The sequence below is a fragment of the Ornithorhynchus anatinus genome, chromosome X5 (assembly GCF_004115215.2).
Source record: "Ornithorhynchus anatinus isolate Pmale09 chromosome X5, mOrnAna1.pri.v4, whole genome shotgun sequence".
Lineage (NCBI taxonomy): Eukaryota > Metazoa > Chordata > Mammalia > Monotremata > Ornithorhynchidae > Ornithorhynchus > Ornithorhynchus anatinus.
The window spans coordinates 53,302,084-53,327,527 of NC_041753.1; the positions used below are offsets into that span (position 1 = coordinate 53,302,084).

General features: G+C 43.8%; 1 protein-coding gene across 5 annotated transcripts in view; it reads left to right on the forward strand.

The window, feature by feature from the left end:
* Positions 1-25,444, forward strand: part of GLIS3 (GLIS family zinc finger 3) — a 489,852-nt gene that overhangs the window by 421,095 nt on the left and 43,313 nt on the right. For all 5 annotated transcript variants that reach the window (XM_029055436.2, XM_039910818.1, XM_039910817.1 and 2 more), the window contains one exon: positions 9,274-9,442. In XM_029055436.2, coding sequence (XP_028911269.1) covers positions 9,274-9,442 — 169 coding nt within the window. The remainder of the gene's footprint in view (positions 1-9,273; positions 9,443-25,444) is intronic.

Below are 25,444 nucleotides of genomic sequence, written 5' to 3' on the forward strand. Positions count from 1 at the left end.
TGGCTTTCAGGTCTATTCCATGGGGAGGAGCAAGAGAGATGTTTTTGTGGAGGGGTTGCCCAGATCCAGATAACAGCTGCTCGTGGGAGCACCAGTATGCTCAAGTGATAGTGGCTCAAAACTTTCTCAACAGTCATTTCTTGTGTTTATGTAGGGTAGAATGTTTTGTGCCCCCACAGAGTTTCTGGATAGCACAGTTCCTGCTTTTCAGCCAGTCGATAGGCATTTTGAATTCTGACTGTTTCCCTGTAAAGTAGTCCCAGTGTTAGAGACTGCCACTAGGATGGAGTGTTCTGTTCCTATTGAAATTACAAGGTAATTGTTTTTATTCCGAAGGACTGCTGCCTGTTAACCCAAATTAACCTGCCTCACATAAAAGCAACAGCAGTGAGCATCATGGTCTTGACATCACATCGAACACATCTGCGAAATGCTTATATGAATAGAAACTTGTTAGGTAAAATTACAAAAGTCCAGCTAAGATACTTCTCCCTCCAACCTCAAGAGGATGGAAGCCCTTTAGGAACTACAATAAACGGAATCAGGTAGAAAAAATGTCTTTAGTGTCAGCGGAGTGACCTTCTGGCCCTTGGTTAAAGAGAGGACTCAGATATTAATCCCAAGCACAAGCTTTTATTTCCTTGGGGATCTCACCATCTCTTAATCACAAAAGCAATAAGAATTTCCAATATGCTCATCTGCCGTGCTTAATCAATTGTTCCAGCTGCCAATCACTAGAAATATTTGAAAGTAGCCTTAAAAGGCCACTGACAGCCAAGAAAGCTGCAGTGACCCTTTGGTAACACTCAGTGGCCTAAGCCATGGATGCTAGCCCCTTTGAGCATCCGGCTTTTACTGTACCATTGGCTCGCTGTGGGCTTGTTAATGCTGCCTTGCTTTTGAGAGTACTGGTACTGCGTTTCTTTGTTGCTCATGTGTCATTCTCTGTCGCTTTGCCATGTAAGTGGTTGGATTTAGTAAAAACATTTAGGGTTTATTTGACAGGACATTTCAACAATCAATATGCTTATGTGGGTGATAATGCTATTTGCCTTTTACATAGAGTCTTTCACTGCAGGCAATGAGAATGGCACTGATTGCTATTCAGAAAGAGTGAAAGAGGAACCAGTTTCAGGTTTTGGTATTCTCAGAGCCAAGTACAAATTAATGAGTTCTCCCCCCACCCTCCCTCGCTGCCACACACACCCCTCTCCCGATCACCCACACCTGCTTGTGAAGAGCAACTGTGGCAGAGACTGGAAGCCCAGGCCGGAGACACTGTCCCGTACGTAATAATGATTACGGTATTTGTTAAGGTCTTGGTGGGGTGGATGCAAGCAAATCGGTTTGAACACAGTTCCTTTTCCCATGTGGGGCTCACAGTCTCAATCCCCATTTTCCAGATGAGGAAACCGAGGCCCAGTGAAATGATTTGCCCAAGGTCACACAGCAGACTAGTGGCAGGGCTGGGATTAGAATCCAAGACCTTCTGACCCCCGTCCCCCCTACTCTTCAAAGCAAGCTACCTTTTCTCATGAATTTGATGTCCTCCTCTCCCCTGTATCAGAGCAGGGAATGGAGCATCTAGGAGGAGGGGGAATCAGAGAGGGAGAGGTCAGCGGTGGAGGGAGATGGGTGAAGACTTTTTTAGGTAGATACAGTAGAGGCACTCTTACAGATCCAAAGGCACACAAAGACAGACACCTGGAGAGACAGACCTGAAGAAAGATATAGATTCTTTGTTTCCATCCCCTTCAGGATCTACAAGCCTCCCAGCCTTTGACGGTATTCTCCCTTTATCCCAAACTCCTCATCCCTCCATTCACCAATGCTTGTCCATAATCTCACTCCTGCTCAGTGCACCACCTTCTAAACATCCTACAAGCTGCAGTTCTCTCCTCCAACTCACTGTGCTGGAGCACAACTGAGATAGAGGGAGGATTTTTCTCCCTAGAGCCCTCCTCACCTCCCCCTTAGTCCGCTTCCTGTTTTCACACACTTGAGCCTTGTTGATGGAAATCCAGGCCTCAAGCCAACTTCTGCCATTTCAAATTCACACTGACCCGTTATAATTCAGGTTCCTCGTCTGCTCGGCCTGTATTTTAGTCCTCCCTCAGTGATTCCTACTATTCTGAGCCTTTAGCTCCCTCCGGAAAGCCCCGGTGCCACCTTCACCTCCCTTCCTCACCACTGATGACCTCACCAACTATTTCGTTGCTAAAAGAGAAGGTGTCAGGCAGCCTTCCCGGCTGTCTAAGAGATCTCCCTCCTGTTCTTTAAATCTACTCCTTCTTCCTGTACCTAACCCTAACTTTCTACCTCTAACTATTGCCCTATTTCTTTTGCTGCTCTTATTCCTTTCCAAACTTCTTGAATGGATAGTATACAGTCATCGCCTTCACTTCCGCTCCATCAACTCTCTTCTTCATCCATTTCAAGTGGATTTTCACTCCGATGAAACTTCACTCCCGTACGTCATCAATGGCCTCCTTCGTAACATCGTCCAGTGACTTCTACTCAGTCTTAATCCCCCTTGACTTTTCAACTGCTTCCAACAGTAGTGACCCATTCCTTCTCCTCGAGTTGCTATTAGAGACATTGATTTTGCCAGCACTGTACTCACTTGGTTCTTGTCCTACTCTCTGAGTGCTCCTTTTCGATCTCATTCGTTAGCTCCTTTTCCTCCTTCTTCTCTCCTAACTCTGGAGGTCTGCAACTCTTCACTCTCTTTGGGTGTTCCTCCATTTGGCTGCCTTCAGCTGCCACATGGGAATGTTGACCAAATCTACTTCTCTACTCTCAACAAGTTATCTAATTTATAATTCCACGTTTGCCTCCGTGGCATCACCCTTTTTGACATCTCTAACTCAGCATGTATAAATCTGAACTTCTCATCTTCTGTCCTAATCCCACTTCTGCCACATGCTTCTTCCTGGAAAGAGCACAGCCCTGGAGTCAGCAAACCTGGATTCTAATCCTGGCTTTGCCACTTGTCTGCTGGGCAAACTTGGACAAGTCACTTAACTTCTCTGTGCCTCCGTTTCCTCATCTGCAAAATGGGGATTCATTATCTGTTCTCCCTCCCACTTAGACTCTGAGCCCTATGTGGAACAGGGACTGTGTCCAACCTGATGATCTTGTTGTATCTACCCCCACACAATGATTTGCACATAGTAAGAGCTGGGCAAATGCCACAATTATTTTTATTATTATTCCAGCCTTTTTCCCCTGTCTGAAAATCCCTTTCCCTTCAAGTATATTTGTAATAATTTCCTTCTTGCTAAATCCAGTGGTCTCTACTCCATCCTATATCCTCTTTGACCTCTCAACTCTCTTCAACACTATGGACCAGCCCCTTCTCCTGGCAACATTACCTAACCTTGGTTTTTTTAAAAGGTATTTGTTAAGTACTTAACTATGTGCCTGGCACTGTGCAAAGTGGTGAAGTAGATACAATCTAATCAGTTTGGACACAGTCATTCATTCAATAGTATTTATTGAGCGCTTACTATGTGCAGAGCACTGTACTAAGTGCTTGGAATGCACAAATCGGCAACAGATAGAGACAGTCCCTGCCCTTTGACGGGCTTACAGTCTAATCGGGGGAGACAGACAAGAACAATGGCAATAAATAGAGTCAAGGGGAAGAACATGAGTCCTTGTCCCACTTGGGATTCACAGGCTAAGTAGGAGGGAGTAGGATTTAATCCCCATTTTACAGATAGGGTAACTGAGGCACAGATAAGTGATTTGCCCAAGGTCACAGAGCAGATATGTGGCAGAGAGAGGATTAGAACCTCGGTCCTCTAACTCCCAGGCCCGTGCTTTATAATGATAATGTTGCTATCTGTTAAGCACTTACTATGTGCAGAGCACTGTTCTAAGCACTGGGGCAGATACAGGGTAATCAGGTTGTCCCACATGAGGCTCACAGTCTTAATCCCTGTTTTACAGATGAGGTAACTGAGGCATAGAGAATAATAATAATGTTGGTATTTGTTAAGCGCTTATTATGTGCAGAGCACTGTTCTAAGCGCTGGGGTAGATACAGGGTAATCAGGTTGTCCCACGTGAGGCTCACAGTTAATCCCCATTTTACAGATGAGGTAACTGAGGCACAGAGAGGTTAAGTGACTTGCCCACAGTCACACAGCTGACAAGCGGCAGAGCCGGGAGTCGAACTCATGACCTCTGGCTCCGAAGCCCAGGCTCTTTCCTCTGAGCCACGCTGCTTCCCCAGAAGAGAAGTTAAGTGACTTGCCCTAAAGTCACTCAGCTGGCAAGTGGCAGAGCTGGGATCCACTAGGCCATGCTGCTTCTCTGACAGTGTCCTCTCCTGGTTCTCCTCCTATCCTTCTGACAGCTCCTTCTTATTCTCTTTGGCAGGCTCCTCTATTGCCTTCCCCCCCACCCCAACTGTAGGAATCCCTCAAGGCTCAATTCTGGGTCCCCTTCTACTCTTCATCTACACCCTCTCCCTTGGAGAACTCATTCGCTCCATGGCTTCAACTACCAACTCTATGTGGATAGTTCCCAAATCTATATCTCCATCTCTGATCATTCTCCTTCTCTGCAGTCTTACATTTCTTCCTGCCCTCAGGACATCTATATCTGGATGTTCCATCAACACCTCAAATTTAACTTGTCCAAAAGAGAACTCCTCATTTTCCCACTAAAATGTTTCCCCGCTGACTTTCCCATCACTGTAGACAGCTCCACCATCCTCCCTGTCTCACAAGCCCAGAACCTTGGCATTATCCAGCCCACATATTCAGTCTGTCAGCAAACCGGTCAGGTCTACGTTCATAACATCATGAAAATCCACCCTTTCCCCTCCATCCAAACTGCTACTACGCTGATCCAAGCTTTTATCCTATCCCGCCTTGACCTCTGCATCAGCCTCCTTGCTGACCTCCCTGCCTCCTGTCTCTCCTCACTCCAATCCATCTTATGTACACATCTTACGTACACATTTTAATGCCTTTCTCCCCCTCTGTTGAATGGATCCTTTTTCTACAAAACTGTTCAGTCCATGTCTTCCCACTCCTCGAGAATCTCCAGTGGTTGCCCATCCACCTCCACATCAAACCAGAATCGCCTTACCCATTGGCTTGAAGCACGTGATTATCTTGCTCCTTTGTGTCTTATCTTGCTGACTTCCTACTACAACCTGACCCACTCATTTCACTCCTCTAATGCCAACCTACTCACTCTACCTCAATCTTGTCTATCCACCAATCCCTCACCGACATCCGGCCTCTGGCCTGGAACTTCCTTCCCTTCATCTCTGACAGGCCAACACTCTCCCCACCTTCAAAGCCTCATTAAAATCTCATCTCCACTAAGAGGGCTTCCCTGACCAAGCTCTCATATCCCCTACTCCCTCTCTCAGCGTGGCTCACTGGAAAGAGCACGGGCTTTGGAGTCAGAGGTCATGGGTTCGAACCCCGGCTCTGCCACTTGTCAGCTGGGTGACTTTGGGCAAGTCACTTAACTTCTCGGTGCCTCAGTTCCCTCATCTGTAAACTGGGGATTAAGACTGTGAGCCCCACGTGGGACAACCTGATTCCCCTGTGTCTACCCCAGCACTTAGAACAGTGCTCAGCACATAGTAAGCGCTTAACAAATACCAACATTATTATCTTACGTACTTGGATTTGTATCCTATGGTGTGTGGTCAATACCACACCTTCAGCACCACGACACTTATGTACACATCTGTAATTTATTTTAATGCCTGTTTCCCCCTCTAGACTATAATCTCCTTGTGGGCAAGGAACATGCCAACCAACTCTGTTATACTGTACTCTCCCAAATGCTTAGTACAGTGCTATGCACAAAATAAGTGTTCAATAAAAGTGCTTGAGAAGCAGCATGGGGCTCGTGGAAAAAGTATGGGTTTGAGAGTCAGAGGAACTGGGTTCTAATCCCGGCTCCGCCACGTGTCTGCTGTGTGACCTTAGGCAAGTCACTTCACTTCTCTGTACCTCAGTTACCTCATCTGCAAAATGGGGATTCAATCAGCATTCTCCTTCCTATTTAGATTGTGAGCCCCATGTGGACCTGATTATCTTGAGTCTATCCCATCACGTAGTCCAGTGCTTGACACATAATAAGCGCTTAACAAATACTATTATTATTTTTATTATGAATTCAGTTGACTGATTGATTGAAGTATACCAGGTCACAGCTCTCCCTTTCTTCAAAGCCCTCCAAGAAGCCTTCCCCAATTAATTCCTAACCTTTCAAGCCCCGAGAACCGAGAAGCTATGTTTAGTAGGCCTCAGCAGGAGTGGATACCAAAAAGGGAAATATTTAAATCCATACTTGCCTTCCCCCGGAGTGCTGTTCTTATCCAGGGCCAGCTTCGGTCATTCTGCAGCCATGAGGTGAAGTCAGAAGATGCACTTCCCACGTTCTGTGTGATGCCACCAGGTCATGTAGCAAGGTGATGCCTGTCGGATTTGGACTGGATTTGGGTCAGGTCAGGTCAGATTCTGCAAATACAGTTGGTGCAAAACTCTAGGTCCAAGAAGTCAGGTTTAGCTGTGCTCACCATCTGGCTACGATCCTCATGATATGGCATCTCAGTCATTGCTCATTCTGCCTCTGGCCTCCTTCCATTTGCCCCTCCCCAAACAAGCATGCTTTAAGGTTCCTTTAGACTGCGTGCTCATTGAGGGCAATGGACGTGTCTACCAATTCTGTTGTATCGTACCCTCCCCTTAGCATATAGTACAGTGCTCCATACACAATAATCACTCAATAAATATCACTGATTGAAAATTAGTTGGACAGCAAGGGATGAAGAGGCAGTGAGAAATGGAATGGGTTGCCTAGGTGGTCAGTGCCAAGATGGCACCACCCATTAAAAAGCTCGAAAGGCTGCCTATGTGGGATCTGGGAGCCAACATGAAGAAAGTACCTAAACCGACTTCACTAATGGATATAGTGGACAGAGGGGCAGGGTTTGTGCATCTGCTCTGTGTACCAATTCCGTGGTTGGCTATCAGTTTCATTCTTTGCACATCCAACAATTCACTCATTCATTTATTCAGTTGTATTTATTGAGCGCTTACTGTGTGCAAAGCACTATACTAGTGCTTGGGAGAATACAATATAACAATAAACAGACATATTCCCTGCCCACAATTATGAGCTTACATACTTGAGGGGGAGACAGACATTAATATGAATGAATACATTTGTTCTACATAAGTCGGGTCAGTCTAGACCGGAACTGGAAGAGGGGTTATGTTTCCCATTCTTGTTTCCAGGTCAAGAGTGCCCTTCCCAACCAATGGGCCTCCAAATATGGAACTTATCTAATTCTCTTTAGCCCAGCTGAAACAGTATCCATATTCTCTAGCTCCTCTCAACTGGCTCTTCTCTAACCTTATCTTTCGTTGAACCCTAAGTTGTTATTGTACAAAAACTGATTGCTAAGCAATGTTTTCACTGGGGAGGCTGGGGTTGCGGGGAAGAGGAGGAAGGGGAAGAGGGGAAGGCATGGAGTTGAGGGAGGGAGAATGCTTTTCTGAACCTGATTCCTGATCAATATTTCGAATTTTCAGTGCCCTCAGCATCCATTTCCTAGGTTGCCATCTAACTCTCACCTGTGGATTTAAAAAAAAAATGTTTATGGTATTTGTTAAACACTGTGTATCAATCACCATTCTAAACGCTGGGGTAGATACAAATTAATTAGGTTGGGCAAAGTCCCTATGCTGCATGGTGCTTACAGTCTAAGTAGGAGAGAGAACAGGAGAACTGAGACACAGAGAAGTTAAGTGACTTGCCCAAGGTCACACAGCAAGCAATTGGCAGAGTGTCCAGATGAGAGGCCAGACAGCTTTAACTAAGGAATCAGTGCCCCTCCCAGGGTGCCACCTGGAATTGTCATCTCCGCAACACACACCCCCTGCCTCCTTACCATCACTTATGTCAGTTCTCCCCCCTCCCCGCCTTGATCTTACTGCTGCCAACTGGGTTTTAAATGAAAGGCCTGAGCTATTCTTTTCCTTGGATGATTATAAATAAGCCTCAAGAATAAGAAGTGATGGATGCATTCTGTAAAGACACAGAGGCCCAATTAAACCATAATTTACTATACTATAATGTGGAACTCAGCTCAATGCACATCTATCTTGAACCCCCAAATTTCTATTATTTTGACTACTAGCTTGGTCCTTTGAAAAATAACTCATTATTGCACAGTCTTCCCTATAGCAATCCTGTGAGCAGGTCCCCACGGGCTGTGAGTCCAACAAAAATAGAGTTCCTGCTCATATTGTATAGAAAGAAAAAATCGGTTGCTTTAGAACCGTGTCTCTGGGATTCATAATTTCTTCCTACAGATGAAACCAGGCTGGGGTCCTTCTAATACCAGTACTCAGATTCCTGCCAAAGTCATTCCAGTGAGCCTATTCCCTACTAGGAAAACTAGGTAAACTTATTATTGAGACTCTAAATTGAATTTTGGTTCCCTGAGTGTGGTAATGAGCAAGGGTAGAGAATTATAAGATAACTTCAGTGGGTTGGCAGATATGCAACTTTTATTAAAGCTGATGCACCAAGCTCTACAATAACTTCTCTAGCCATTAGGCTTTTTCACACCAATTTCAAAATCTCTAGGAGTTGGAGAGTAGGAGGGGAAAGAGGCATTTGAGGGCAGAGATAGATCAACAGAGTGCTGATTTGATGATAACAAACCCATAGTATTAAATCATACCACTGTCAGTTGTTTTTGAGAGGGAAGATGGTAATTCTACAATTTAAAATGTTCCTATAGATTACAGAGCTTGTGTACCATTAAGAGAAGAGAGAGGAATTTTGGATTGAAGGTGTTTGGCTGTAGGACTGTTTTGTTGGATGTTGTTGTTCTTTTTGTTTTCCAAGTAAGTCTACAAACTCTTACATTCAAGTCAATATCATCTTCAAAACACTGCTTCTTTTCTTTCACCCCGAATCTGGATTTCCTAATCTCCACCGATCATGGCATTGTCAGCTGGCTTCTAGAGATCTAGAGTTCTAGAGACGTGAGAGCATGGACAAGTGGGGTTAAATCTTGCCGTTATTAGAGATGATTTACTCCCAGCAGCTAAAACAAAGGATGGGAGCATTTGTCAAGGGGAAAGTTGACTCTCATGTCACTAAGAGAAAAGCAAACAAAGCTAAGAATAAACCTTCCGTCAGGTTCTACGATGTGGCATTGGGTCTTGTCATTTGTGGCCGAGGAAAGTGCCTTGATGCCTGCTCTCTTTTGGATTTCAGCTACGATTTTCTCCAGCACTCATTCAAGTCGAAGTGGAACAGCTGCCGGGGCCGGGCCTCCCCCTCATCCTGTTAGTCACCCTTCTCCAGGACATAATGTACAGGGGAGCCCCCACAACCCACCATCCCAGTTACCTCCTCTCACAGCTGTGGACGCAGGAACTGAAAGGTAAGACCATCTGTCTCTCTCTCCTCTAATAGGTGGCACAGCCAAACCTCCCTACGCGGAGAAATGATTTGACAGTTGCTACATTTTATTAATAATACATTGGTGGGTAGAGTTACCCATAGGTGACATTTAAAAAGTACAGAGACATTTCACAAGAATCCAGTCTGCTCATTCTTCATTGTTTTTTTTCTTTCCGCCTGACAAAGAAAAAGTCACTGGCAACAGTCACCTGAAGTGCCCGATTTCAGAAAAAAGATCAGAAATTCCCTGTCCTTTCGACACCTCCTAGTGAGCGGGTATAGAGGTCACGATAAAAGATGATTCTGTTCATATAAGCATCTAGAGTTAAGGCTCTGTGGCTACACTCCTCCCACCGGAGCGGGCCAGGATTTGGCCACCCTAAATCGAGGAGGAAATTGGTTGACCTTTCCTCCCCCACATTCCGTATAAAATTCTGCAGTTAAATAGGCAGAAAGTATTTAACTTGTCTGCTGTGTGACCTTGGGCAAGTCTTTTAACTTCTCTGTGCCTCAGTTACCTCATCTGTAAAAAAAAAGGGGATTAAGAGCATGAGCCCAATGTGCTTGGCACATAGTAAGTGCTTAGCAAGTACTATTATTATTGTTATTATTATTATCATCATTATATACCATAAAAGAGCCAGGAGAGGACAGTGTCAGTGAAGCCAAGGTTGGATAATGTTTCCAGGAGAAGGGGTTGGCTCACAGAGTCAAATGCAGTTGAAATGCTGTTGATTGCATTGGTGACCATGGAGTGGAGGGAGAAGTGGTATTTTGTGATATCCTTCCTATCAACTTAGCTTAAGTACTTCTTTTCTAAGGGAGCAGCCTCTTAAGAATGTAAAAGGGGAGGGGGAGACAGAAAAATCTATGGGAGCAGACAGTAAGAATAAATAGGCAGAACATAAGCTACTGGAAGGCAGGACTCTATCTGTTTGTGCTCTGTGCAGGGTCACTGAATAATTAGCACCCTGTGCCAATTCATAAATATTAAATAAAAACAGAAGTTGGTAGGTGCAGAAAGATGACAATAGAAAAAAAAATTCCCTCATTGCACCTGGTGTAAATCTGATGGTCAACAGTTTAGACAGGAAGATATAGCAAACACCTATTGATCAAACCAGGGCTTCAGATTGAGTGCTGCCAAGAAGCAGGGGCTGCAGATTTCCTGTTGATGTGGCTGGACTGTTGAGGAACCATAACCAGGTGCTTTCACTGATGCTTCTAACTTCCCACCAGAGGTAGGCAGTGGATGGAGTGGGCTGTTAATTGTGGAACCAGGTCTGTGACTGCAGTGGGATTCATAGGGCTGCAGGGCAATGGCCGGGCCTATGTCAGACCTACCAAGAGTCACTGAGTGGAAGATAAGAGTAGGTTTCTGTGCATTACTCAGGCATGTCCCTTGTGAGCCCTATTCCTCTCACCTCTCCCACCAGAGAAGGCCAGGATTTGGCCACCTCAAAACGAGGATGAAATTGGTTGACCTTCCCTCCCCCACATTCCGTACAAAATTATCCGTTTATGTTTTGTTCAAACGCAACACAATATAGGGATGCCATACGTGATATTGTGCAGAAGAATGTTTTTCTGATTCCCCCACACTCCCACAGCCTCTCCTCACTCAAGCTCCTGGAATAACTTAGTTCTGAGACCCTGACTTACACCTTGCTAGTAGATCATTTCCTTCCTGTCACCACCTTTGGAAAGTGCCATAAGCTCCTTGTGGGCAGGGAGCATGTCTACCAAGTCTGTTTTATTGTACTCTTCCATTAGTACAGTGCTCTGCACAATGTAAACACCCAATAAATACCACTGATGGAATGATTGATGGACTGATTGAAGAGCGGGGACAGTGGACATCTATTTAAGGGTCCAGGTGGCTGTCATCTTTGTGAAGGATGATGCTCTCACCCGCCCCCAGTGCCCCCTGACCTTGCTTACCATCTAGAGTTGGCCTTCCACTGAGAGCTATAAACCTATCTGGCTAGCAACCAGTCTTACGGTTTTCTAGTCACTAGCTCTGAGTATTGTATAATATATCTTCCATGGTAACCATCGTCAGCTTCAGTGAACATTCATTAATGGGGTGCTTTCTAACTGCTTGCCAAAGTTTAACTAAATTCATTAGCAACTTCTTACAACTGGAATTGATAATCGCCGGCACTTGTGCGAGGGAGTGGCACATGAAATCATACTGGCTGGTTCACAGTTGGGGCACCAATGCCAGTGTCAAAATTCATCCTGGTCCAGATGCTCATCGTATCCCACCTAGATTACTTTATCAGTCTCCTCACTGGTCTCCCTGCCTCCAGCTTCTCCCCTCACCAGTCTATACCTCGCTTTGTTGCTTGATTCATCTTTATAAAACATCTTCTGGCATTCATGTTTTCTCTCCTCACAAACATTAGGTGGTAATCCATTTCTTGCCTGCAGCAAACAAAAATTCATAGTCATGGGTTTCGAGGTACTCCCTCAAATCTCTCTTAATTATCCACTCTCTTCTCCCACCACACCTCAGCTCACACACTCCATTCCTCTCAAGCTCTCTTTGTCACTGTACCTCACTCTTGACTATCCCATCTCCAAACCCTGGCACATACCCATCCTCCTTTCCCTTTATAAATCTGAACATTTTTATCTCTTCCCATCCTCAAAACCCTTCCGAGAGTTCACCCTCCTCCTGGAAGCTTTACCCAATTAACTTTTCTTCTCCCCAGATTACACACCAACTATCCTCTCGGCACTTTTCACTCACAACCTCCCATTGCATACTCTACTATTTGAGTCATTCTACCTGCTATCTGCAAATGATCATGTGTCTGTCACCTACCCACCCTCACCATTATATAGTAAGCTCCCTGTGGGAAGGAACTGTCTCTCCTATATCTCCCAAGTGCTTAGTCCTTAGTGTAGTGCTTAGTACCCAGTAAGTACTCAGTATGCAGCGTTGATTGATTGATTCAATAAATATCTGCATCGCCCTGACTTGCTCCCTTTATTCATCTCCCCTCCCAGCTCCACAGCACTTATGTCCATATCTATAATTTTATTTATTTATATTAATGTCTGTCCCCCCAGAGTGTAAGCTTGTTTTCAGCAGGTGTCTGTCATATTGTTGTAGTATACTTTCTCAAGTGCCTAGTCCAGTGCTCTGCACACAGTAAGTGCTTGATAAATGCGATTGACTGAGAGTCACTAAAAGCACATGCTTTGGATTTTTTTTTTATATGCCTGCTCTGGCTTCATAATACGTATGGGGTCAAACAGCAGCTCCTAGGGAAAAAGTAATAATCGCAAAAGAAGTCAACGTTGCAAGACCCTGCCTAAGAAGAAAGAGTAACGAGAGCCCCTCCAAAAGGGTGAGAGGGGTCGATAGAGGGAGAGAAGAGCCTTTACCTCTCTGACCCGACCGATTCTTACCATTGGCACAGAGGCAGGACAGTGAGAATATTCTCTAATCAAAATCCGCCATTCAAATCGAAAGAACTACTCCTCGGGGCTTAGCTAAGCCCGAACCATCTGAACATGAAACCTTGTCAGATTTGCTCATAGTGTCAACAGTAGATGGAAAGGCTGCACATTAGATAGCTGAGCATTTCGGCCAGTATCTCAATCATTTACCAGCAAATATTTTCGAGTCTGGGAGCCTCGAACCTTGAATCATGTCCTCCCCCTGCTCTGCGGAGCAGTACCAGTGAAAATAATCCATTAAAATAATAGGCCAGTAGAAGAGACATCTCTGAGGCTATTTAGTCATCACTGTAGGCCAAGGCAAGCTTATTCCTATTAACGTGTTAGCTGGTTTGCTGTCCAGGTATAAACAAGACAAGCCATGGGCATTTCACTATCTCCCTGCATTCTGCTTCACTGAAAGCATCATTCCACAGTCTAGTAAAGCTCAGTAATATTCAATCTTGATTTTCCTTGCTTCATTTCATTTCATTATCCAACAACTCCTTAGATGACTATAAGAGATAAGCAATGCCTTTTCCTTTTTTGTATTTCCACCCTTCATATATTAGTGGAAAGCTATTATGCTCAACTCTTGGCAATTTGGCTGAGCAGTTGATTGACTGATTTCTTCAATACCCACAATGGATTAGAGACATTGTTATTTATATTTTGTAGTCTGCATCCTTCCTTGTACATGGCAGCTGATTGGAAGAGTGATATCATCAACATGATGCTTGTGGAAAATAATTTTGCTGCTGGTGTAGAATGCTCAGAAAGAGGGGAGGAACTGGAGGTCAGGAGGTAGCTTGGAGGTTATTTCATTAATCCAGGAATTTACGATTACAGGCTGTAATGGGACTAGGAGAGAGGGAAAAGAAAAGAAGAGAGCATCACCTGGGAAGAACTGGTAGATATTATTTTTACACTGTTGTGAGGGAGATAGAGAGAAAGAGAGAGAGAAAGAAACAGAGACAGAGAGAGAAGTCAGAGATGTGGCCAAGAGTTTGAACGTGGGGAATTTGGATGATTGTGGCACCACTGACAGTCATGAGGAAGACGAGAATGGAGCCGGGGAGATAATGTACTCTGTTTTCAGCAGACTTAATTTTAGTTTAGTTTCCATAGCAATTCCAGTTTCTCTTGATTTATATTCCCATCCTTCTTTTCCAAGCAAGTTGGAGTGGGCAGGTGAGCGGGTTTGTTATGGGTAAATGGTTAGACTTCTGAGAAATATAATACAGAAGGGCCGAACTATTGAATGTGTTTGCATTAGTACTCAGCATACAAACAGTGAAAGGAAATTCGTCCTCCCTGAACATTTAGTTCCTGCCTCTTTTACTCTGTTTAGCTGGGAAATCCCCCAGTAAAAACTAAAGTAGTTTTCTTAGTGGGAACAGGTTTATCACACTTTGAGATTTTTAGCAGGAAACTGGCATACTTCCTTCTTTGAGTCCATTGATTCATGAGAACATTTAACTTGTTAATAAAAAGTTCTGAGTCATAGTAAGAAGTCAAGAAGGATTTGTTTCAAGTTCCAGTCAAGCTCTTTGATCTTTATGATATTTAAGTAAAATAAAAGAAAATTCTTCTAATTTGATGAGGTTCAATTTTTATCTAAAACATCCTTTAAATGGCATATCATTTCAGTGATTTAAACAATACTATCACTTATCCTCTAGTATTAATTCTAATTTATTATGGATAATGGTGTTTTTATTATATGTCAATGGTTAAAAGAGGGCAACTCCATATAGTTTATTACAGGTCCTTCCATCAAAGGAACTGCAAGTGCTTTGGAAACAATTAACCCATTGTACCTCACAGTACCTTGGATAGGTCAGTGGTAGCAAGAAGTCGGGTGTGTGTGAGAGAGACAGAGAAAGAGAAAGAGAGAGAAAGCTGACCATACAAACTGGTTTAGCCTGGGAGTCTTGTATTTATGAAAACAGTAGTCCTGATCAATTTTAAAATAGTATAGCAGTTTCCTAGAATTGAGACTATCCCAGAGATAAAACAGAGAATGCTCTTACTATAGTCATTTAATCAATGAATGGTATTCATTGAACATTTTCTGTGTGCAGAGCACTGTACTAAGTGCTTAGAAAACTGCAAAACAATCAAGTGGGTAATCACAGTACGTGACATCTAGGAGCGTACAATCTAGTAGGAGGGGAGGGGTAGGTAGTTCCAGACAGGAGGGAGGATGCAAGCTGGGGTCGACAGCGAGAGGGATAAGATCATGGCACAGTATGTATGTTGGTTTTAGAGGAGCCAAGTGTGCAGCTTGGGTTGTGGTGGGCGAGGAGCTCACTGTGGGCAGGGAATATTTCTGTTTATTGTTATATTGTACTCTCCCAAGAGCTTAGTACAGTGCTCTGCACACAGTAAGTGCTCAGTAAATATGATTGAAGGAATGAAGGAGTGAGGACAAGTAGGAAGGAAAGAGCTGACTGAGTGCCTTAAAGCCGATATGGTGAGGAGTTTTTGTCTGATGCAGAGCTAGATGGGCAACCATTGGAAATTTTTGAGGAGCGAGGAGATGGGCATAGAACTTCCTTCAGAAAAGTGATTTGGACAGGAGAGTGAAATGTGGACTGGAAAGGGGTAAGATAGAAGGCAGGGAGGTCACAAAGGATGCTGATGCAACAATTGAGGCAGGATATGACAGGGACTTGGACTATTATGGTAGCAGTTGGATGGAGAGAAAGGAGTGAATTATAGAGATGATAGTAATGTTAGTATTTGTTAAGCGCTTACTATGTGCAGAGCACTGTTCTAAGCACTGGGGTAGATACAGGGCAATCAGGTTGTCCCACGTTGAGGCTCACAGTTAATCCCCATTTTACAGATGAGGTAACTGAGGCACAGAGAAGTTAAGTGACTTGCCCACAGTCACACAGCTGACAAGTAGCAGATCCGGGATTCAAACCCATGACCTCTGACTCCCAAGCCCGGGCTCTTTCCACTGAGCCACGCTGCTTCGGTAGAACTGAATATTCCAGTTCAATGAAAGATGAGTCGAGGATTATACCAATGTTGGGAGCTCTCCCCCACTAGACTGTAAGCTCACTGTGGGCAGGGAATGTGTCTGTTTATTGTTATATTGGACTCTCTCAAGTGCTTAGTACAGTGCTCTGCACATAGTAAGCGCTCAGTAAATACGACTGAATGAATGAATGAAGCTTGTGAAACAGGGAGAATTATAGTAATGGGAAATTCTAGGAAAGGACGGGTCTTGGCGGGGGAGGATGATGAGGAGTTCTGTTAAGGTTGAGGTGTCAACACAACATCCAAGTAGAGCTGTCCTGAAGGCAGGAGGTAATGTGAGACTGTAGAGAAGGAGCGAGGAAAGGGTTGGAGAGGTTTGAGCAACATCCTTATAGATGATGTGGTTGAAGCCGTGGGAGCGAATAAGGTCTCCAAGGGAGAATGGGTTGGACTTGCGTGACTGGGCTCAATTCATGTTCCAGTTATAACTTAGAGTATTCTAAGACCTAAGGTCTCCTGGTTACCAAGAGGGAAAGGGAAAGGACCACATATTTTGGGATGACGTCTCGATAGCGCAATTTTGAACGCCAAAATGACATGATCCCTGCCCTCGAGGAACTTATATTCAGTGGAGATGTGGGAAACAAAGGAATAAAGGAAAGGAAGTTAAGGAAAAAAGTGAGGCCTAGTGAGAAACAGCACGATCTGGTGTCAAAAGCACAGGCCTGGGTGTCAGAGGACCTGGATTCTAACCCCGACTCTGCCACTTGTCTGCTGCGTGACCTTGGGCAAGTCATTTAACTTATCTGTGCCTCAGTTATCTCATCTCTAATATGGGGATTAAGACTGCGAGCCCCATGTGGGACATGGACTGTATCCATGGACTGATTATCTTTTATGTACCCCAGCGCTTTGTACAGTGCCTAGGACAAAGTAAGCCCTTAAGTACCGTGAAGAAGATTGAGGTACAGCGAGTAGATTAGCATCAGAGGAGTGAAGTGTGTGGGCTGAACTGTAGTAGGAAATCAGGGAGATAAGGTAGGAGGGGCCAAGGTGATTGAGTGTGTTAAAGCCTATGGTGAGAAGTTTCTTTTTGATGTGGAGGTGGATGGGCAACCACTGGAGGTGCTTGAGGAGTGGGGAAACACGGATTGAATGGTTCTGCAGGAAAATGATACAGGCAGCAGAGTGAAGTAGGTACTGAAGTGGCGAGAGACAGGAGGCGGGGAGGTCAGCAAGGAAGCCGATGCAGCAATAAAGGTCTTTGGAAAGTGGAGAGATGTGTGCCGACCGACCGAGGCTGCAAGAAGATGTCATGCAGCGGTGTGAAGTACAGTCTGAAGGAGGGGAAAAGATGGAAGTAGGGCGATCAACGAGGAGGCTGATGTGATATGACCAGAGCTTGAACCAGCATGGTAGTTATTTGGGTGGAGAGGGAGGGGTAGATCCAGGAAATGCTAAAGAGGAATCGTCCCCAATGTTGAAACAATCCTGAGCTGTCCTTCATCAGGAAGCCTGACTTTACTCAGGGTTGCATTGTAAACTCCATATCTGGTCAGGTCCTGTGAACCCATGTCGTTCCTATGTCTTGTAATGTCCTCGATGCAATTGTTATTACCAACTTTAAAATGGAGAAATTTGGCCATCCAGAAGTTAAAGTGTCAAAGAGTAATTCGCCAGGACACAGACACTCGTAGATTGCGAGCCCCTTGAGGGACAAGGTTCCTGTCTAATTCCCACCTGTATACTCTTTCCCAGTGCTTAGTACAGTACTTTGCACACGGCAAGTGCTTAATAAATACTAATACTCTGACTTATGTTGCTTGAAAATGTAAGTTTCTAGCAGTCAGAGTCTGCCTTTTACACTTTATGGAATGCCAAGAACTGAACATACATTAACCAGTCAATCAAAACATTAGAACCAAATATAACTGGCTTTCTCAAAATAAAATTTTCATATTGTCTCAACGTTTCCAAAAAGAAATCACCACATCTCTAGACATTTATGTAGATAGTTTTCCAGTCTACTGGTCTTACATACCTATATGCTTTGCTGAGTTTCACCAGTACATTGAAAGTTATTCCTTTTCTGAAAATAATGTTACAACGTGACATATTTTCTTGTGTTTCAGTGGTGGAAAAAATAGGTGGGACTTACTAGTGAGTAAAACTGCTTTACAACCCTGAAAATCTTTTGAACCCCAGGGAAACCATTCAGTACGTATTACCTTAGAATGGTCTATCCAGCTCAGTGTTCTGCTTCAAACTCTAGCAGCAAGATACTTGGAGGAGCCATGTGATGGTTGCCTACCTTGGCATAGATCTTAGTATTTGGGGATGTCATCTAGCATGTACATGCCTAATTTTCCCTGTAGTTACCCATCATGGATAACTTGTCTATGAAGGTATTCAAACCCCTCTTAAACCTGAGAATATTTCCTGCCTACACAGTTCCCTGTGATAACAAATGCTATAATGCTTACCATCCACTGACTGAAGAAGAGTTTGCTTTGTACTTACCGCATTCAAGCTTCAATGGGTGTCCCCTCCTCCTGGCGCTGTGGGATTTGGTGAATGACAGTCATAGAAATGGAACCAATTTGGGAAAAATTCACTTCTTCCAATCTCCATCCCTGTCGGTGTAAATCAGAGGTGGTCTTGAAGTGATTTTGTCCCTGTATTAAAATTAGCTATCCGAAAATACTGTGCAAATTAGAAAAGCTGAGGGGTTCAATGACATTGCAGCAGTTATGAGTTTTAAAGGCTTTAATAATTCTCACTTTGTTCATGTAATGTTAAGAATTCAGGTAGACAATGGTCTGAAAATTGAAAAGGAAAGTTTCTAACATCAGCAGAAACTTGGCTACCCTATATATGGCAGAGAATGCATCTGCTAATTCTGCTGTACTCTCCCAAGTACTTAGTGCGGTGCTCTGCACATAGTAAGTGCTCAGTAAATACCATTGACTGATTGATTGTGTTATACGAGGGATGACCTAACGCTAGTCAAGTGAAGATCAAATTACCATGTGTCATATGTGTGATTTTCCTAGTTAACTTATGATGGGAGGCTCAACTTAAAATGTATTACAGTGTTTCCACATGCATCAAGAGAAGCCTTAATCCACGAATTACTTGCAAGGACTAAGCTAAATAGGTTCAGATGAAAAGAAACTGTAAAAAGAGAAACAATCCCTTTGGAAAAAAGGAAATGGCAGTTGGAAAAACCATAAATCCAGAGTCCACTTCAGGCCAATTGGTTGGAGACATGCTTCACACAGTTCAATGCCTGTCCCTTTCAATGTTCAACTAATGTTGGATAATAATCCCTATCATTATCATCTATGTTTGCACTGGAGAGCTTTCTGTGTGAACAAAGCCAAGCTGCTTTCCTGCCAGAATCCTCAGGGAGCATCCCATTTGGCCCACCTCTCTCAGAGGACCAGGGGTGGGATTTCTAGTCTAGCGTAGGGGAGCGTGGACATTTTCCATTGCCATTTCATTTCACTGTGGCTCACCAGGACATGGGGGAAGATTGTATTTTACATGGAATTAACTTCTATATTCACCTGCAGTCCCACTCATCCCTGATACCAACTTTGTCTCTTCCCTTCTGGGTGTTTTCCTAAACCTCCTTCTTGATATGCAGTGGTAACCTCACAACACTAGTCAGGTCGGTGATCATTTGAGGATATTCATGTGGATGGATGGATTTAGAGAAGTCTTTGCTCGTTCATAAGAAGGCAAAAAAAAAATAAATGAGTGATCTGTAGAGAAGCTAAAGTTAAGCACAGTAATGAACACATTCTTGAAAATAGGCCAAAGAAAGGTACTATCCTGTGCCACTCTTCAAGATGATGTTATGGGAGTAAAAATGAATAAAACATATATTATTTTGAACTAGTCTGGGGAGGAGAAAATAGCATCAGGTGCTACCCCCATTAAGCACCAAAACACAACCTTTTTGTATGCCCAATTTGGCTGAAACTGGATTCCACATTCACCTTTTCAGCTACACACATACCCATAGGTGAACTTTCCCGTAACTGTTGACTTTGAATACAAAGGACAACCATTTATCTAGAGAGAGAATCCTGTGAGGACATGAAAGGTTATTTGCAAGGCTGCATTACATAATAAAAACTGGGCTAGGCGAACACCAGCTTATTTACAGTATTTCGTTAGGTAGAGTACGGATGGGACTTAGAGGAGTGGCCTCCAGGTTCATCTCTTCTCTTCCATTGCCCTGGGATAGAGTATGAAGAGTGGGAGAGGGATCTGCAGGGAGTGAAGCAGTAAGCAGGGAAGGAGGAAAAGATGAGACATGGATCCACATTACCACACTTTGGGGACAAGATTTACCATTGGTTCTAGCATTCGGCCTCTGATCTTTTATCTAGATAACCATGCCATGTGGCTTTTAGCATCTGCAACATGAATAAACCGACATATTTCCCTACCATGAAGCAGGAGTCGGGGAAAGAAAGGGAGGGTATCCTGGATAAAGCCTTTTCCCCTTTAACTCCTTATCAGCCACCAACCCATATTATGAACAAAGTCACCTTTGGGCTGAAACCGAGAAGCTATTTTTAAAAATATCTATTTGGATTTTCAGTAAGGAAAATTAGTCATGGTTTAAGAAAGGAGGGTTTGTGGTAAAATGGAATTCTTTTTTACTCAACCTCAACTTGAAAGTATTGCTAGCATGAAGCAATAACAAGTACAACCATGGTATTATTCGTTTTTTTTTGAGCATACAAGAATGTTCTTTTCATATGTTTGCGTGAAATAGCAAGCTACCTCAAGCTGCATCATGCTAGGTTTCCTGGAGTATAAACCCATAAGAGGTTCTAGCCAAGGAGTCGGGACTTTGAATATCCCCATATTACAAAGCTCCTTGTATCTGGCATGAAACAGGCTGGTTGTCCAAAAGCCTATACTTAAAGCCCTTAAACAATGTGGTTTTGAAATCAACACAGTAATTTCCTCTCTCAGTGGGGATAGTTGGGAGACTTGGCTGCTAAGAGCCTGTATCTCTTTTCAATAAGTGAGGGAATGTCTGATGGCTAAGACGGGGGAGACTCTGAGGCGTGGAGGTGAGTAAAAGCCAAGTGACCAAGTTAACAGAGACCAGTCTAGTTTCCTTTTCACATAAATAATCTTCATTTGGCTCTGGAAATAGGCAGTGATAGGCTTTCTAGTTCATCCTCTTCATCTTCCTTCTCTAGTCAAATGAGAGAAAACTGCTGATCCTCATTCTCAGGGTCATATCCCGACTCAACTACTGTATCACCCTTTCACAGACCTCCCTACCTCTAGTATTTCCCTTCTTTGGACTATATTTCATTTTGCTGCCTGGATTTTTTTTTTACTAGAAACAAGTTTTTTTTGCATGTTGCCCCATTCTTCACAAACCACCAGTGATTGTTTATTCCAGTCTGCATGAGGCAGAAACTCCTGACCATTGAATTTAAGAAATCCAACCAGCTCTCTCTCCCCCAACCTATCCTCGCTCCTTTCTCACTACAACTCAGATTGCACGCTTCGCTTACATCGATCCGTTGTACTTGTTTCCATCTCTCTCCATGCCAGCCTTTTGCTCATGCCCATTCCCTCCCCTTTCACATCCAGCAGAACACAGCATTAGAGCCCTTCTGAAATCCCATCTGCTTTAGGAGACCTTCCCTGATTAATCTTTCATCTTTCCACCCTCTTCCCAACACCACTACCATTCAATTAATCCATCGATCAATAGTATTTAGTGAGCACTTACTCTGTGCAGAACACTGTGCTAAGAGCTTGGGAGAGTACCACATGACAGTGCTGGTAGACACATTCCCTGCCCACAATGAGCTTGCAGTCTATACTCCAACCCTTCTGCATTTCACTTGGGTACTCACCCCGCCCCGCAGTTCCATACCACCTATGTACAGACCTTTGAACTCTGATGGTTTCCCCTACCTGTAGTACATCCTAGTGAGCCTCCCCTTCTAGATTGTAAACACCTTGTGGACAGGGAACGTGTCTACCAAGTCCGTTACATTTTACAGTCCCAAACGTTTAGTACAGTACTCTGCGTACCATAAGTGCTCAATAAATGTGATTGATTATTTGTTCAATCATATTTATTGAGCACTTACTGTGTGCAGAGCACCGTACTGAGTGCTTGGAATGTACAATTAGGCAACAGATAGAGACAGTCCCTGCCCAACAGTGGGCTCACAGTCGAAGCATTTGTTGTAGTGGTCCATATAGAGTACTTTGCATAGATTAAGGGCTCAATAAATACTACTGATTGATTGTTTCTCCTTTGAGTTGCTTCTGTAGGACTTGCTTAATCCAGGAATTAATGCCCTTTCCAGGACCCTAGATGGTGCAACAGAGCATCTGATATACAAGAGGAATCAGGACCCTACTGTTTTCCCTTCAGTTCTGCTCGGTGGAGGGTTTTACACTTTACCAGTAGTTAAATGCAGCCACAGTGATGGAAGATAATTTCCATCGAATCATTTGGCATTTTCACTACTGCTTACAGCCCAGAGATAATTTTTACTTAGACTGTGAGTCCTGTGTGGGACGGGGACTGTGTCCAACCTGATTATCTTGTATCTGTAGCACTTAGTTGGGTTGTTACCATCTGTCACGTAGCAAGTTCTGAACAAACCACTCGATTAGTCTCATTAAAAGATAAGATATATTCCTTTCAATTTCCACCGTAACACTTTGGCAGGGTCCTTCCTGATTCCTTACTGACCTCTTGTTGCCTTTTCTAAAAACTTCTCTCATCATTCCTGCCAGACTATGGAAGTCCACAAGAAATTGGCAGTCACTGGGGAACCCTACTGGATCTAACAAGAAGGCTCATCAGAGAGGCTTTCTTCTTCTCTGAATCTTGCATTTCTTCCTGCCCTTAGGCCATCTCTACTTGGATGTCCCACAGACACCTCAAACTCCATATGTCCAAAGCAGAACTCCTCATCTTCCCAACCAAGCCCTGTCCTCTTCCCCACTCTTTCCTATCACTGTAGAAAGCACCGCCATCCTCCCCTTCCCACGAACCTGAAATCTTGGCATTATCCTCAACTCTTCTCTGTCATTCAACCCACGTATTCAATCTGGCACCAAATCCTGATGGTTCAACCATCAGGACATTGCTATCCTCTCCATCCTAACTGCTTATTACGCTGATCCAAGCACATAACATATCCCATCACAACGACTAAAACAGCCTTCTCGCTGACCTCCTTGCCTCCTGCCTCTTCCCATTCCAACCCATACTTCACTCTGCTGCCCAGATCATTTTCTCTACAAAACCACTCACACCACGTTTCCCTACTCCTCAACAACCTCCAGTGTTTGCCCATCCACTTCTGCATCAAACGGAAACTCCTTTCCGTGGGTTTTAAAGCATTCATCACCTTGGCCTGTTCTTTCTTACCTCACTGATTTCCTATTACAAGCCAGCATGTTCATTTCACTCTATTGCCAAGCTCTGAACTATACCTCAGTCTTGTCCGTCTCGCTGCTGACCCCTTGCCCACATCCTGCCTCTAGCCCAGCATGCGTTCATTCATTCAGTCGTATTTATTGAGCACTTACCGGGTGCAGAGCACTGTAATAAGCGGTTGGGAGAGTACAATTCAACAATAAACACATTCCCTGCCCACGACGAGCTCCCACCCCTTCATAGCGGACAGATCACTACTCTCCTCACCTTCAAAGCTTTATTAAAATCACATCTCCTCCAGGAGGCCTTCCCTGACTAAGCCCTCATTTTCCCTACTCCTCTCTTCTGTGTTGCCCTTGCACATGGATGTTTAGCCTTTATGCACCTCACCCTCAGTCCCACAGCCCTTATGTACCTATCCGGAATTTATTTTAATGTCTGTTTCCCCGTCTAGACTTCAGGCTCCTTGAGGATAGGGAACATGTCTACCACCTCAGTTTTACTGTACTCTCCCAAGTCCTCAGAACAGTGCTCTGCAAACAGTAAGCACTCAATAAACAACTGTTTGATTGAGCTCAGAGTCAGAACTCCAGAAAGAGATGAATGAAAACTCACATCTTCTTATAACAACTAGAACAAAAGAATCCAGTTATGTCCCTGAAGTTGTCAGAGAAGGTATTTATATTTGCCTCAGTATCTCGCTTAATCAGCCAGATGTGTAACTGTTAGAGTGTAAGCTCCTTGTCGGCCGGAATGCCCGCTTCTTTGGGATTGTACTTTCTCAAGAGCTTAGTACAGTACAGTACACCAAGTGGGAACTCAGTAGATTTGATGAAGAAGCAGTGTGACTTGGTGGAAAGAGCACAGGACCTGGATTCTAATTCTGTCTCTACCACTTACCTGCTGTGTGACCTTGAGCAAGTCACTTAACTTCACTGCTTCAGTTCCCTCATCTGTAAAATGGGGAGTCAATACCTGTTCTCCCTCTCACTTAGAATGTGAGCCCCATGTAGGACCTGATTGTCTTGTATCTACCTCAGTGCCTAATAAGTGCTTGTCACATAGTAAGCACTTAACAAATATCACACATAATTATTATTATTATTATTAGTATCATTATTATTATTAGTGATTATTATTACTATTTGGTATCACTTCACCCCCTGGCTTGCAAGATGAGAAACAACAGTTCTCTTTTTAAACGAACGGTGGATCCTGTATTGGGATTTCTTTTAGACTGTCCATCCATGAATACCTAAATCTTATCTCACCTACCTACGTTGTTTCTGCTCCAATAGTAAGAATCGGATTCTTAAAGCTTTTCCTAAGGCACTTACCTCTCGAATCTCCTCCGGTAAGAAATTCTTCAGGCATTTGACTACACTCTTAGTTAAAAAGTATGATGATGATGATGATGGATTCTCACAATGTAAATGGTGGACAAGCTTCTCTCCAGTCACAAAGAATTCAGGTCCAAGCACTTGTGTGAGGGAATTGATTTTAGTGCAGGCCAGTGATTCTTGCACGTACTCACACTCTCTTGCCACTCGTGATCCCACTCGAGCATGGAGGTGGCTATCTTGGTTACTGCCTGTGAGTATAAGGTCCTACAGATAGCATCAGCACTATGCTGTGGTCACTTTGCGTGGCCTAGCGGAAGGGGAATGGGCCTGGGAGTCAAGAGGATCCGGGTTCTAATCCCGGCTCCGCGACTTATCTTCTGGGCAACCTTCAGCCGGTCACTTAAATTTCCTGTGCCTCAATTTCCTCACCTATAAAATGGGGATATAGTACCTGTTCTCCCTCCTACTAAGACAGTGAGTCCTATATGGGACAGGGACTGTGTCCAACCTGCTTATCTTGTGTCCAGCCCAGTGCTTAGTACAGTGCTTGGCACATAGTATGTGGTTAGTAAACAACACAATTATTATTATTATTACAAAAGGGGGTTTGTATATAAAATTCACACTTACACTTCATAATATACTGCACCCCTGCCCACTTATTTGTTCATTTATAAAGTATGCCCTTTGACGTGCTTTTAACGTTACTGTCTTGACTGAAATATTTGTATTTTGAGATATATAAGAAACT